Here is a 16,050-nt window from a genome sequence, read left to right as displayed (position 1 = left end):
GCTAACTTTACAAATTAAAACGAAAAAGAACATATCATCAATTCTAAACCAAAATGCAATAAAAGATCACAGCAATTGGGCTTATGAAAGATCCTAACGAGCCGTTGGGCTTACAAACCGGTACTAAAGACACCGAGAGATTTGGGTTTTTGGCCGACCGAGTAAAGATCGGTTTTCCAGGAGTGCACGTTCCTCGAACCACTGAAACCAGAATCCCCTTCATTCTTCCCTCAATTATAACCCGCCCGCCATCCAATAATGAAGACGGATAATGATTTGTTTTTGACACTCCATCCCCATATTCTCCCCCCATCCCTCTCAACATATACCACACACCTCACCATCTTTTGGTCGTCACTTTCATACTCCATTCTCTCTCTAAAACAACCATCCAACCAGAACCAACTAGGTAGCTAGAGAGGGAGGGAGGAGAGGAAAAAAGAAACAAACAAAAGAAAGGGAAGAAGAGAAAAAAAAAACTAGAGATTCATTCAACTAACAAGCCCGCAGCAGCTAAGCTAAATATAGGAGCTAGGAAAAGAGGGGAGAGAGGAGGTCGCCGACGCAGCAAGAAGAGAGAGAGAGAGAGAGAGAGAGAGAGAGAGAGAGAGAGAGAGAGAGGAAGGCGAGAGGCCGGAGAAGGCGGAGGCGCGCGCGGCGTTGCGGCCGGCAGCGGCACGAAGTGCGCAGAAAAGCTTCGTCGTCCCACGGAAAGGGTGCGTGCGTGCGTGCGTGCGTGCGTGTACTTTGGCCTCCTCGCCGTACTAGCTAGCTAGCTACCTCTCTCTCCCTCTCGCAGTTGGATCCAATGGCTTTTCTTAACTTGTTTTGTTTCTTCCGTTTTCTTCTTCTTGTTCTTTATCGTCCTCTTTCCCTCTTAATGTTTGATTTCAAGCTTGCTTCGATCTTGGTGTTCTTGATTTATAATGTTATTAATCAGCTAATTAAGTCTAAGCGTTTGTGGAAGAGTACTGATCCAAGAAACAGGAATGTTTACAGTCGGTTGGGTCATCTTCAATTAGTGGAGTAAGAAATTAATTGAAGATGAACACATGTACGCAACCTCGCTATGTCTCTTGAGAACCCAAACCATCACTCTTGCAAACAAGAAAGGGAATAAATAAATATCTGGGACATTTGGAATTTGATGACGAACATAAATTTATTTTTTTTCTTGTTGCTTTGAAGAAAATTGCGGTTATATATTTTTTTAGGGTGATTTGCTTCCTTTTTTTTGTACGTAGAGGAGTAATAAACAGATTAATAATAATAATCTTGATGATCCATGCCTGTGTAAAAACGGATTAGCAGGAACATAAAAAAATTATGATTCATTTCCTTGTAAGTTTCTTCGATTTCCTAGCTACACCAAATTTGCCATAAATGCAAAAACCCTCACCGACTCTCCGGCTTCTCTCTCCGGTAATTCTTGAAATTCTGGATCTCGTGTAGTGCTCCAGGATCAGAAGCCGGATCGATCGATCGATGGCGGCCTCGTCGTCGGCGTCGTCGTTGCCGCTGTCGTCCGGCTCGGTGATCACCGTCTCCTCGTCGCCGGCGGTGGGCGCGAGCTCCGGCGGCGGCGGCGGCGGCGGCGGGACGGGGTCGCCGTGCGCGGCGTGCAAGTTCCTGCGGCGCAAGTGCCAGCCGGACTGCGTGTTCGCGCCCTACTTCCCGCCGGACAACCCGCAGAAGTTCGTGCACGTGCACCGGGTGTTCGGCGCGAGCAACGTGACCAAGCTGCTGAACGAGCTCCACCCTTACCAGCGGGAGGACGCGGTGAACTCGCTGGCGTACGAGGCCGACATGCGCCTCCGCGACCCCGTCTACGGCTGCGTCGGCGTCATCTCCGTCCTCCAGCACCAGCTCCGCCAGCTCCAGCAAGACCTCTCCCGCGCCCGCTTCGAGCTCTCCAAGTACCAGGTCACAAATCACAATCAATCAATCAATTATATATAGCTAGCTAGCTAGTGTTTATTATGTGTAGCTTGATCTGATCGTGTGGTGTTTGTGATCTGTGTGCAGGCGGCGGTGGCGGTGTCGTCGTCGAACGGGCAGGCGGCGGCGGCGGCGGCGATGGCGGATCACTTCATCGGGAGCGCGGTGCAGCCGAACTGCACGCAGAACTTCATCAGCGGCGGCGGCGTGGCGGCGGCGGCGATCGGCGTCGGCGGGGGGGCGGGCGGTGGGTTCGTGAACGACCACCACCAGTTCTCCGCCGTGCAGATGCTGGCCAGGAGCTACGACGGCGAGAGCGCGGTGGCGAGGCTCGGCGGCGCCGTGAACGTGAGCGGCGGCGGCGGCTACGAGTTCGGGTACTCGTCCGCCATGGGCGGCGCCGGCGGGCCGATGTCCGGGCTCGGGCCGCTCGGCGGCGGGAAGTTCCTCAAGCCCGGCACCGCCGGCGGCGGCGACCGGCCCACCGCCGCGCAGTAGCCGCGGCGGCCTGTTCAGCTTCGATCTTTGCATTGGGCAGGTTAGTTCTATTAATTCAGCTTAATTTTTGCTTAATCCAAATTATGCGTGCATTAGGTTTTCTTAATTCTGGGATTATATATGCATGCATAGATTCTTCAATCCTCTCTCAATCTCATTCATCTATATATGTTTGTCATTGAATATATGTGAATGGTTAATGAAATGCTAATAAAATCAAGTTAGCTATGTGAAAGTTGAGAGCTAGACTGCTACTAAACTATGTGATGCATTGCATGCATGCCATTCAATATCGGTACAATTAATTCCCTACAGTGAAGAAATTACATTGGCATTGTTTGAATGTCCTAGGTAGGATATACATAAGTATAAATTAATTAAGACATATATATAGTATGTGAAGTTGTGAACCCATCTACACTACACATCTCTTGCAATTAGTTTTCAGGTTTATTTTGGTACAGTATAAAAACCAGTATAAAAAATCGACCATCCCCGTCCTACAGATGATTCCTCTCTTAATTTGGATCGAAGTACGTGTAGAGAAGCAAGCCCTGGCAGGCCTGACTACGGATCTTTTTAATTGGTGGATAATGTGTCTCATTACAGAGATACTTTCTCCGTCCCAAAATATAAGTATTTTTGAGGTTGGCACGGGTAGTAAGAAAGTAGATGAGAATGATTGAAGAAGGTGTGTGATTGGTTGAAAAGAGAAAGTAGGTGAAAAAGAATGGTTGTGATTGGTTGAGAGGAGAAGGTAGGTAGAAAAATAGCTTCATTTTAGGACAAAATACTGTGCTAGAAATAGTTACATTTTGGGATGGAGGTAGTAGACAGTACAGCATGATTAGGAACAAGCCACTACAAATCATATGTTTGAACAGTATCTGAAAACGTACTTCACTTATGACAGGCATGTGCTTTTCGTTCTGTCTTTTCAGAATTCAGATTAAATTTTGCACGTGTAAAGAATTGAACCTGCCTAATTGGATCATCTGATCCACTGCGCAGATTGTTATATTAAAATTAATCCTAAAATCAAAATCTAAAATTCAAACTCATCTTTGGAGTATAATCAAAATATTTACCTATAAGCAGTGTAATAATTTTTGGAACAAAGGGGATTTTAATTTGGAACATTGCGTGTAATAAGGGCATATTCTTATAGTACTACTCTGCAAGCTGGACAAAATTACTACTTAAATTCTGATATGTGTAGACTACTCGGTATTTCATGCCATGCCGTGCAAGTTCCAGCTGAAGCCTGTGTAGCACAAAGAAAAAAATATAAAATAAAACTGAAGATACAGAAGTGTATATTGGAACATTTTTTTTTAAAAAAGAATTGGCTCCTACGTACAGAGCTGCACTACTTAGAGGCCTTGTTTAGTTCCAAAACAAAAACTTTTCACCTATCACATCGAATGTTTGGACACACGCATATAGAATTAAATGTGGACAAAATAAAAAATCTAATTGCACAGTTTGCGTGTAAATTGCGAGACGAATCTTTTAAGCCTAATTGCGTCATGATTTGACAATGTAGTGCTACAGTAAATATTTGTTAATGACGTATTAATTAGGTTTAATAAATTCATCTCGCAGTTTCTTGACGGAATCTATAATTTATTTTGTTATTAGACTACATTTAATACTTCAAATATGTATCGCGTATATCCGATATAACGACCAAACCAAATTTTTTTTCCCAACTAAACAAGGCTTGAATTGATAAAAAATGATACTCCAACGTCGTACGGCATATATATGCGCCAGCGTACATTATAATATGCACGCGTGCGTACGCATGAGCCAACGTACGGCTGGTCATGGTCGGCCTGCTGGTCACAAGACTTCTCTCTCTATCTTATTTTTTTTGGTTATCTTCATGTACTGTGGAACATCAATTAATTAAACACTTGAATTAATTAAACTAGTAGTAATATGGATCTAGTGACGTACAAAATAGTACTTTTCCAGTCATAAATATTTGACGTTTACATATGGCAAAATTTTATACAACTTAAGAGTTCCAACCATTAATTTATATATTATAACAAGGTTATAAAATTTTATAAGCTTATGGTACTATGATAGTACATTTTTAGACAAACATACAATTAATACTATTTTCTTAAAAGTAAGCATTTGAGGAATTGTTGATAGTCAGAATTTTTGAAAGTTTGATCAAATAATGCGCTAAAAAAATATTTATGACCCGAGGAGTAAATTTTAATAGTCGTGCGCATCAGTCAACTTCTACATTTTGCGAACAGTATGATAATTAATTGATTTATTCTTCATGGATGCTACTCCAGTACACGTAAATATATAGGGGCATATATATTTTTTCAGTATAGGTAGCATTAATTCTTCAATAGAACAACTGATGAAGCAGTTTAATTAATTAGTGATCATTTTTCTCCATTTTTCTGACACCCTATTAATGTAACTTTCTGGCACTTATATATATCCCAGGTAAATGAATTGAGGAGAATAACCAAGAGCTGAAGACTAAACTGGTGAATTACTATTAATATCCTAAAGACCCTTAGCTAGGAGGGCTTGTTTACCACCACTTTACATGCAGAAGAAAATGTGTTGTTACATTAGCAAATACTGCTTGTTTCATTTGTTCATGTTTATCTCTTTTTTTCTCCGTTCACAGAGACGAACCACCATATATATATGTACTATCTTTAATTAATTAGTGTGGCTTGCTGCATTTGATTGTGATTTAGACTGTTTTCAAGCTAGTCCCTGACTTAATTTTTCAACATATATATATACACCCTGCATGCATTCATACATGGGACCTGTTTGGATCCTTTGGGCTATTAAATATATCTTTGGAATCTTGCTATTTAGGAGTATTAAACGTAGATTACTGACAAAACCCATTCCATAATCCCTAGGCTATTTTGCGAGACGAATCTAACGAGGTATATTAATCCATGATTAGTGGATGATTACTGTAGCATTACTGTAGCAAATCATGGATTAATATACCTCGTTAGATTCGTCTCGCAAAATAGCCTAGGGTTATGGAATGGGTTTTGTCAATAATCTACGTTTAATACTCCTAAATAACAAGATTCTGGATGGCTATTAAATAGCCCTTCGGATCCAAACAGACCAATGGTTTACATTTACGGAGTTGAGCCCGAGCAAATCTAAATACATTGGGTACATTAATTTACTACTAAAATTTTACTCACACGAAAGGTACATGCTCATTACTCACACGATGAATTATTTATATATACTAATATGCAGCTAGCTATAGCTTTGCATCCATGGAGATATATAAATCCTGAGTACTGTACATGGCTATTGACTTTCTGCAAAAAAAAAAAGAAAGAAAAGAAGTTGATCTAGAGGCAGAGCTAAACAAGCACACACATAATTCTTCCATCTGCATACTCCATGGTCCATATATGCACTTTGCTTGTACCAGAGCTAGTAGGTGTGTGCGCATGCATGCATATATACAGCACTGATATGAACACACGACAGGCACTGCAGCAGCTCAAGCATGCTCCTACAAGAGCCTAGCTAGGGCAATTGGGCAAGTTGTAGTGTGTGGCATGCATGCACCACTGCACCAGAGCAATGTAAAGTTCAATTCGACCGATTCTCTTTATACAGGTCAGTGTGTAGAACTGTAGATTGGTATGTACTCCCTCCGTCCCATTTTAAGCGCAACTATAAGTTTCTATGTCTAATTTTAATCTTTCATCTTATTTAATTTTTTTATAAAAACATAAGTCACGCATAAAGTACTATTTATATTTTATCATCTAATAATAAAAATACTAATCATAAAAAAGTTCAAATAAGATGACGATTACAGTTGGACATAGAATATAATGTATGTACTTTAATGGGATGGAGGGAGTACTCGCAGAAATGTTTTTTTTTTATAACTTCGGAGAATCACGATGAATTGATTGATTAGGGCCTTTTTGGATGGGACTAATTTTTAGTCCCTGTCACATCAGATGTTTGGATACCAATTAGAAGTATTAAACGTAGACTAATGATAAAACACATTCCGTAACCCTGAACTAATTAATCCATGATTAGCCTATGTGATGCTACAGTAAACATGTGCTAATTATGGATTAATTAGGCTTAAAAAATTATCTCGCAAATTGACTCTCAGTTATGTACGTAATTAGTTTTATAAATAGTCTATATTTAATACTTCAAATTAGTGTCAAAACATCCGATGTGACGGGAACTAAAGTTTAGTCCCTGGATTCAAACACCACCACTAGTCTATGTTTAATACTGACTAAACTTTATCTACGTACTCTCAATACAATCTTGATACAATGATTACTCTCGAAATAATTTTTTTTAGGATAAATGGAGAGAGCTAAAAATAAATTTAATACGGGACGAAGGAGGTAGCAGTGATCATAATACTTATACGACTACAGTGCATGCACGCGCAACATACAGCTAGCTAGCTTACCAACGTTTGCATTGCACACATCTCTCTGATCTCTCTAGATCTCTCTCTCTCTCTCTCTCTCTCTCTCTCTGTGAGAGTCTATACTCTGAAGAAGTAGGAGTAGCTTTTCATCATTTTCTTTTGAGGAGGCAGAAGGCATTTTGCAGAGGGTGACAGAAGACAAAACAAGAGAAAGAGGGAGTGAGGAATTGAAGGGCAGGAAGAAGAGCCTTGAATGAAGGCAGGTGAGGTTGAGCAGGTCTCTCCCAGAAAATGCCGATATATCGTTGTGCTTGTGCAGGACATGATATTCAATGCTAGCTAGATATACATACCTCCTCCCTGCATTCATGGTCTCATACCAAACAAAAGCACCTAGCTTTATCCTATCCCTTTCTTGTCTCTCTAGCTGACTACTCCTATGAGTACGAGCTAACAGTACCACTAAGCATGTGTGTGCCCATGGTAGTATCTCACTGTTTAACTCCTTCTGTTTGTCCATAGTCCATAACCAACAATGATATTATGAATATTATTATGGACAAAGAGAGTACTGTTGTGTGTATCTAATCACTGTCGTTTATCCATAATTTGATCGAGTGCATGAGTTTTAAGTGCAGTTTTGGATTTCCGTGTTCGATGTTTGTCATAACATATTTGAAAAAAATGTAAGAATTTTTTTAAAATAAGTCACGCACAAAGTACTATTCAGTTTTATTATCTAATAAAAAACTAATATAAAAGAATTTCAAATAAGATGATAAATCAAACGTTAGAAATAGAGACCTATAATTACACTTAAAATAGAACGGAGGGAGTAATACTTTCACTGTGCATATATCATGCATTCAGTAAATGTGAATTGCATAAGTAGACCCACTAGTGAGTTAATTCCACGACTATCAATATCAGCTGATCAGGCTGAAATAAACCTGAGAGCGCGTCAGTGTCAGACACTCGCTACGATGATGTTTGGTCGGCTGTCACAGAGTTGCCTCAATGCCTCGACAACGCTATATCCCCTGTATATATTCCTGAAAGTGTTTTCGATACTCGAGAGAATATCCTAGCTCGTTTCTTACCAGTTATCTAAATAGTTATAAAATATTTTAAAAAGAAAATCGATAAAATATACTACTAATATGGAATATATATCACTTCATAAATATATGCTATATGCAATTTCAAATTTAACTTTTACAAATTATAAAAAAATATAACTGCACCTTAACTTTTTTAGTTTAATTTGTTCTTTTTTGTCTTGTAAAAATTGAATTTAGTTCTACATACTTGTGGAGTGTTATATTTTATATTAATATATGTTAATAATTTTATTTAAACTTTTCGATGATTATACAACACACAATAAATGATAAAATATTTTCAAGAGAGGTGGAAATCCATCTTGAGTATGTATGAATGTACTAAGTATACCCATAATAGCAATATACTACTACTCCCAAAAAGGACAAACCATAAATCTGGTTCGTACTCCATCCGTCATAGGAGGGGATGTGACCCTTCGTAAGAAGATGAATCTGGATAAAGGATAGTTGTCCATATTTTTTCGGGAAGGAGGAAGTAACTAGGATTACGCCGTGTTTAGTCCCAAAATAATTCTTCAAACTTTCAACTTTTTCATCACATCAAAATTTTCCTACATACATAAACTTTCAACTTTTCCGTCACATCGTCTCAATTTTAACCAAATTTTTAATTTTGGTGTGAACTTAACACAGTCTAAGTCTTTTTTTTTTTTTGGACGAAGGGGTAAATATTTTTTTTTGAGAGTTTTAACCTGAAGGCGTGAGGAGGACAAGATGCACCATCATATTTCATCCATCTCCACTCCTCGATCGCACGTACGAATTCGCAGCTCGGCGCTGATGAGGCGCCCATCTCGAGGGCCTGCACATACCCACGTTGCGTCAAATCAGGAGAGCGCAGGTACGGCTGTGATTTGACAGGGTTATGATAGATGAGTGAAATTCACGCCGCCTTAATTTTATACGACGTGTGCATCGGAGCTCGTGCGCGGGCAAGCCATCTGGATATGTCGTGACTGGAGAGCCAGCTCTATACAAAATAGGAAGAGTAAATTTCAAATCATCTTAAAATTACTACCCTCTCTTAAAATATAAGATATTTTAGATGAATGTGACATATCCTAAGGCTATGGGAACTGTTTGGATAGGATTAAAATTTTTCAGTCTCTGTCAAATTGGATGTTTGATACTGATTAAAAGTATTAAATGTAGACTAATGACAAAACCCATTTCATAACCTTGGACTAATTTGCGAGACGAATCTATTGAGCCTAATTAATCCATAATTAGCCTATGTTATGCTATAGTAAATATGTGCTAATTATGGATTAATTAGGCTTAAAAAATTGTCTCACGAATTAGCTCTTAATTATGTAATTAGTTTTGTAAGTAGTATATGTTTAGTACTACAAATTAGTGTGCAAATATCCGATGTGATAGGGACTAAAGTTTAGTCCCTGGATCCAAACACCCCCTATGAATCTAGACAGGAAGCTTGCCAGATTCATAGTCCTAGGATATGTCACATCCACCTAAAATCACTTATATTTTGAGATGGAGGGAGTATATATTTAAGATGTATCACAAAACTATATAAATTTAACACAAGATTTATCGGAAAATTATAGATTTGGGACCAACTATCATAAAACTATAGATTTAATACTATAGTCATCATGAAACTATATATTTTACAGTTTAAATCCCCACCATTACTTTATGTTAGAGTTATAAATGTTGTAGTTTTGTATTTAACATGATATGATACAAAACATGTAGTTTTGTGATAATTTTATTTGTAAACGTAGTTTGGTGATCTTCTACCTTAAATCTGTAATTTGATAATAAATCTATAGTTTTGTGATACACCTTTGTAAATATATAGTTTTGTGATAGTTTGATCAAAGTACATTTAGCTTTGTGAACTTTACTCAAATACAAAGTATGGAGTTAATTATAGAAGATAAAAGGTGCTCCTGGGAGCAATCCTTCTACTTCTTCCCTCCTATAATAAATTAATTTTTAGTCCTTTCTATTTATCCAAAATAAGTTTAACTTTAAGTAATCATTACTTTGGAATTTGTAAAAGTATAGTATAAATATATCGGGAGTAGATAAATAGATGAATAATTGTGTTGAGATTTGATAAAATGGGGGATAATATAGTCTTTTAGGTTTTGTATTGATATATGTAGGACGAGAAAATGAACTTATTTTGGGATGGATGTAGTAGTATATTTTACAGTAAATTTCCAAACTATTATAAAGCTACAGATTTAAATATTTGTATCACATAACTATACATTTGATGCCAAATTTATCACAAAACTACAAATTTAAGGTATTGTATCACATAACTATAGATTTAGTGATAAAGTTATCAAAGAACTATATATTTTAGAGTTTATATCTATATCATACTGAGATTATAAAAGTTATAGTTTTGTCATAAAACTGATGTTTAAATCTATAGTTTTCTGATATATGTTACATGAAATATGTAATTTTAGGAAAAATATGATGTTAAATATATTGTTTTGTGATACACGTTATTAAATATGTAGTTTTGTGATATATTGATCAAAATATCTATATCATATATCTTTTAAATCCTTTCTCCATTTCCAAATAGCACCATTTTAACTTTAAGTCTTAACAATATTTAACTGGAATGCTTACGACGAACCAAAGACGACTAAAGCTTAGAGTGGAACACACCTGTGAATATAATGTTTTTAATATTAGTTCATAAGATTTTCTCTTTAAAAAAGACAAATTGTTAAAGTTTATACATGAATGGTAAAAGAAAGAGAGTACTCACATAAAGTACTATTCCCTCCGTACCAAAATATAAGTATTTTTAGCTATGAATCTAGACAACTGTGTGTTCAGATTTATAGCTAAAAGTTGTTATATTTTGAGACAGAGACAGTAGTCACATGGAACAGTTCAAAGACACGAAAATGTACTTCCTGGACCAAACACGCACAATTTTAAGCCTTCATGCATGAATCTGTCCAGATCGTAGAGGACAGTACTAAAAAAAAATGTGTTTGAGAGGCGCATTGTGCATTGATTAGACAGTGGCAAGAGGCAAGAGTATGCCGAATCGCGCTGATCAATGGATGCATGCATGCACGAGGTCTGAGTCACCCAGGCTTTGCACCATGAATGATGATATTCCCATATTCCCATTTGCACATATATATTTGACCGTTTCCTCGTTGGAGCTTGCTCTCCTGCACAACAGTGTGCGCATTGTGTTGCAACACCGGCTGTTTCTCTCGTCCTTTCGCAGGGAGTACTTGTGTTGGACAGGAAGAAGGGGGAGACAGGCACCACCAGACCCCGGCCCGGCCCCTACCAACAATATCCCATTCATGCAGCCTTTTCATTGCGTCAACTCTCTGTCAAATCTCCTCATCTTGTCACACACGCAGAAATGAGAAAGAAGGGTGAGCACAAGGCTACAAGGAGAAGAAGATGTACTCATACATCAGCAGGGTAGGGATGTAAGTGGGGCGGGCAAGCGGGTCTTTTAGTCCGCTTATCTCAGTTCTAGTTTATTTTTTTTTCTAAATTTTATACTACCATGTAAGAAATGAACTAGTAAGCGGGTTTTTATATGCGGGTAGCGGGACTACGGGACTACCCACTTGCATCCCCACTGCAGGGAGGTATCAGGCATGTATACGTGCACTAACCCTTGGATATATCGTCATCGTGTAACAGTGTAACACTTGCTTGCTACTGTACTCCCTCCGTATTAAAAAAAGACTAGAATATAATGTGACCTATTCTAAGACAACAAAATAGGACAAATACCTTGCTCAGATTTATTATGTTAGGATAGGTCACATCTTATCCTATATTGATTCTTTTTGGGACGGAAGTACTTGACTAGCTACTCCATGCGCAACTAGCCTTTCTTCAGAGACATAGGTGGTGTTCTTTTGTCCTGAAAATGAAGATGAAGATTAAGTTTTTTACGTAAAACGAGGTGATATTAACATATGATTGATTGAGTTTTAATTATAACAAACTTGAAAAATAGATTAATATGATATTTTAGAGCAATTTTCATATAGAAAATTTTTGCACGAAACGCACCGTTTATTAGTTTGAAAAGCGTGCCATAAAAAACTTAATCTTAATCCAACTCTTGTTGGAGAAAAGAACATGACCTATACATCCTCTCCGTTTTAAAAAGAATAAATTTCTAAGGATAAATAGTTTGTCAGATTCATTTGTAGAAATTATTTTTTTCTAAGGCAGAGAGCTGTTTAGATATGTACACTATAACTCGCTAATCTAAGCGCAGCGTAGCGGCAAACGGGCCAGATCGAGCGTGTGGATCGTGAATTCGTGATCGATCGTCGATCGATGAATGATGCCAGTGAGACACACTCAAGTCACGCATGTACTTGTGCCTGACTTGATCCACGTGTTACTGTCTGTAGCCTTTTGGTGGATTTGGCCATGGAGAAAAGGCTACAAGGAAAAGGAAACGAAAAGTGAGCCATGGAGCCTTTTTGGTAGTAGGATGTGCACTGGGAATTGGGCATCGATCGATCAGGAGCTTCCTGAACTCTATGGCAGTTAATCACCTGAAATTATTCATTATTCCCAGTTAATCAGCGATAACAAGAGCAGCAAGTATATAAATGGACAGTAGTAACCGGCCGCCAGGGCTTGTAGATAATTAATGCAGATAGTATACCACGCAGCAGTTTGGTCACAGCAGCGAGCCTAGCTAGCCATCCACTGTTAGCCACTGTTTCTGGCGACTGAAGTAGTCTAATCGATCATCTGACGGTGCAGATAATACATCTGCATCAGCATGCGACTGCACTGTCGCCACACAGCAGGAGCAGCAGCACATGGATTTTAGTACTCCTTGCTTGTTAACTGCAGGATCGATCGATCCATTATTGTCAGCTACTGGCCTTACACTGTGTTTAGTTCACACAAAAATTGAAAGTTTGGTTTAAATTAAAACGATGTGACGTAAAAGTTAGAAGTTTACGTGTGTAGGAAAGTTTTGATGTGATGCAAAAGTTGAAAGTTTGAAAAAAAAGAGTAAAGTCCATCATCCGGTCCCTAAACTTGTACCGCTGTGTCATCCCGGTCACTAAACTCGCAAATCGACCGTTCAGGTCTCTAAACGCACACAGTCGAACAACCTGAACGTTCGATTTGCGAGTTTAGGGACCGACATGACACAACGGTACAAATTTAGAGACCGGTGATGAATTTTACTTAAGAAAAAATTTGTAACTAAACATGGCCTCAATGAATTACTGTTGCGTTCCCAAGTTTCAGGCTGGCAGTCAGCAGTAAATGAATTCTACGTGCGGCAAATCACCTCCCATGCATGCTCACCGTAATTAATCAGGATTTCTTGGATTAATTCTCAAGTGCAACGCGGACAGTCGGACAGATTCATAGAGTACTCCATGGCATTGAAAGGCAGACACTGGTGAAGAAACCATTTTTAATCGGTCGGCCGAAATCCACAATAGTTCCGGATCCATTTAAAACCGGGATTAAAGATGATCTTTAGTCTCGGTTGGTGGCTATAACGGGCATATATGATCTTTAGTCCCGGTTGGTAACGATCATCTTTAGTCCCGGTTCTAAATATGTCAGACGTTGTCAGGCCCCCCGGGATCAACACCAATCGGGACTAAAGATCCTAATTTTAGTCCCAGTTGGTGTTACCAACCGGGACTAAAGATCCCTGCGATCTTTAGTCCTCCTATATATGTCTTCTTCCTCTTCCAGCCCGAGTAAGCTTCAAAATTTCTCAAAGAAAGAGGAGAGGTCATGCCAAAATTTCTTGTGAAATTTTTTTAGTATTTATATACAAATCGGAGGTGTCTAAAAGGTTAGTAACTTCATCCTCCAATATTTTTTTATTGTTATATTACTTTTGGAGCTATGTTTCACACATTTTTTTGTCTCCAAAACTTTGTTGTAAGTTGATGAGAGAGAAAATTTATTTGTGTGGGCAAGAAGAATATATAGAAATTTTGTTTGTTTACTTAAAAGAATTTTATTCTCATAGTTTAAAATATGATGAAAATTAATCTTAAAAATAGAAAACAAACTAAATTGAAAATTAAGAGAAGTACAACATTAATATTAGTTTAGAACTTCAAAAATTGTTAATAAGAATTGTTTGTTGGATTATTTTATAATTATTAATTGTATGAGTAATGATATGTCATTATTGTATGCTTGTCGAAAGAGTTTTTAATTATTTTATCATTATTGTTTGACTGTCATTATTGTACGAAAATTTATTTATGTACGATTTTTAAATCATTTCATGTAGATGGATCGGCAATGGATGTACGCTGACTGGCGGTCCAAAGAGTTTATTGACGTCGTGCATTATTTTTTGAGAGTGGCCGAAGCTAACAAGCATAAGGGTTTTATTTGTTGTCCATGCAATAAGTGTAAGAATTAGAAGGAGTATTCTGCATCCAGGACTTTTTATTTCCACTTGTTTGAGTCGGGGTTCATGCCAAGCTATAATTGTTGGACATCCCACGGAGAGCAAGGGGTTGAAATGGAAGAAGATGAAGTGGAAGACGATAATATTCTGCTCAGTACGATAGATTTGAAGGAAATCAAACGGGCGAGGAGGACAGGGATGCTGATGATAACGACGTTGCGGATGATCTTGGTCAGATGTTGCAGGACGCCAAGGAGGACTGCGAAAGTGAAATGGGGGCCCATAAATTGGACAAGATGTTAGAGGACCACAAAACGTCGTTGTACCCAGGTTGCGAGCAGGGGCACAAAAAGTTGGATACCACTCTGGAGTTCTTACAATGGAAGGCAAAAAATGGTGTTAGTGACAAGGCATTTGGCGATTTATTGAAACTCGTCAAGAACATTCTTCCGGAGGGAAATAAATTGCCCGAGACAACGTACGAGGCTAAGAAGATAGTCTGCCCTCTAGGACTGGAAGTTCAGAAGATTCATGCATGTCCGAATGATTGTATTCTCTATCGCGGTGAGGAGTACGAGAACCTAGAAGCATGCCCTATTTGTAAAGCAGTACGATACAAGATTAGACGAGATGATCCAGGTGAGGTTGACGGACAGCTAATGAAGAAGAGAATTCCTGCTAAGGTGATGTGGTATTTCTCTATAATACCACGGCTAAGGCGTTTGTTCAGGAACAAGGGGGATGCTAGAATGATGCGTTGGCACGCTGAAGAACGTCAACAGGACGGGATGCTGAGACACCCCGTCGATGGTTCGCAGTGGCGAAACATCGACAGAAAATTTAAAGACTTTGGAAAGGACGCATGAAACATACGGTTTGGTTTAAGTACGGATAGCATGAATCCTTTTGGAGAGATGAGCAGCGGCCATAGCACTTGGCCCATTACGATGTGTATCTACAATCTCCCCCCTTGGCTATGCATGAAGAGGAAGTACATAATGATGCCGATTATTATTCAAGGCCCCAAGCAACCTGGTAATGACATCGATGTGTTCCTAAGACCACTGGTCGAAGATCTTAAACTGTTGTAGAAGAAGGAAGGTGTCCCCGTGTAGAACGAGGACAAACATGAGGAGTTTAACCTACGAGCGCTGCTGTTCGTAACCATCAGCAATCGGCCTGCACTTAGCAACCTATCCGGGAAGTCCAACAAGGGGTACAAGGCTTGCACTCACTGTATGGATGAAACAGAAAGTACGTATCTTAAGCACTGTAGGAAGGTTGTGTACATGGGTCATCGTTGATTTCTTGCTGCAAACCACACAGTACGGAAGAAAGGCAAGCACTTTAAACATAAGGCAGACCACCGTAAGAAGCCTAAACATCGCAGCGGGAAAACAGTGTTTGCTATGGTGAAAGATCTTAAAGTAGTGTTTGGAAAGGGGCCTGACAGCCAGCCTATAGAGAGCGCAGATGGTCACGTGGCGATGTGGAAAAAAAACTCCATATTTTGGGAGTTACCCTATTGGGAATTCTTGGACGTCCGCCACGCAATCAACGTGATGCACCTCACTAAGAACCTATGCGTAAACCTTCTTGGCTTCCTAGGTGTATATGGAAAGTCGAAAGATACACTCGAAGCACGTAAT

The 16,050-nt window shown here is 38.9% G+C and overlaps 1 protein-coding gene across 2 annotated transcripts; it reads left to right on the top strand.

The window, feature by feature from the left end:
- The first annotated feature begins 334 nt into the window (after window positions 1-334).
- Window positions 335-5,193, top strand: LOC127772881 (LOB domain-containing protein 6-like). 2 transcript variants are annotated; one of them, XM_052298869.1, is made up of 4 exons: window positions 335-716; window positions 1,461-1,923; window positions 2,026-2,476; window positions 4,915-5,193. In XM_052298869.1, exons 2-3 carry the CDS (start codon window positions 1,486-1,488, stop codon window positions 2,434-2,436), a joined length of 849 nt encoding a protein of 282 aa, XP_052154829.1. In that variant the 5' UTR covers window positions 335-716; window positions 1,461-1,485; the 3' UTR covers window positions 2,437-2,476; window positions 4,915-5,193. The 2 variants fall into 2 exon arrangements, with proteins under 2 accessions (XP_052154829.1, XP_052154828.1); XM_052298868.1 differs by having other exon boundaries at window positions 1,453-1,923.
- Window positions 5,194-16,050: the final 10,857 nt, after the last annotated feature.

Source organism: Oryza glaberrima, chromosome 5 (genome assembly GCF_000147395.1).
Source record: "Oryza glaberrima chromosome 5, OglaRS2, whole genome shotgun sequence".
Classification (NCBI taxonomy): Eukaryota; Viridiplantae; Streptophyta; class Magnoliopsida; order Poales; family Poaceae; genus Oryza; species Oryza glaberrima.
This window is presented reverse-complemented; position numbering and strand designations above follow the sequence as displayed.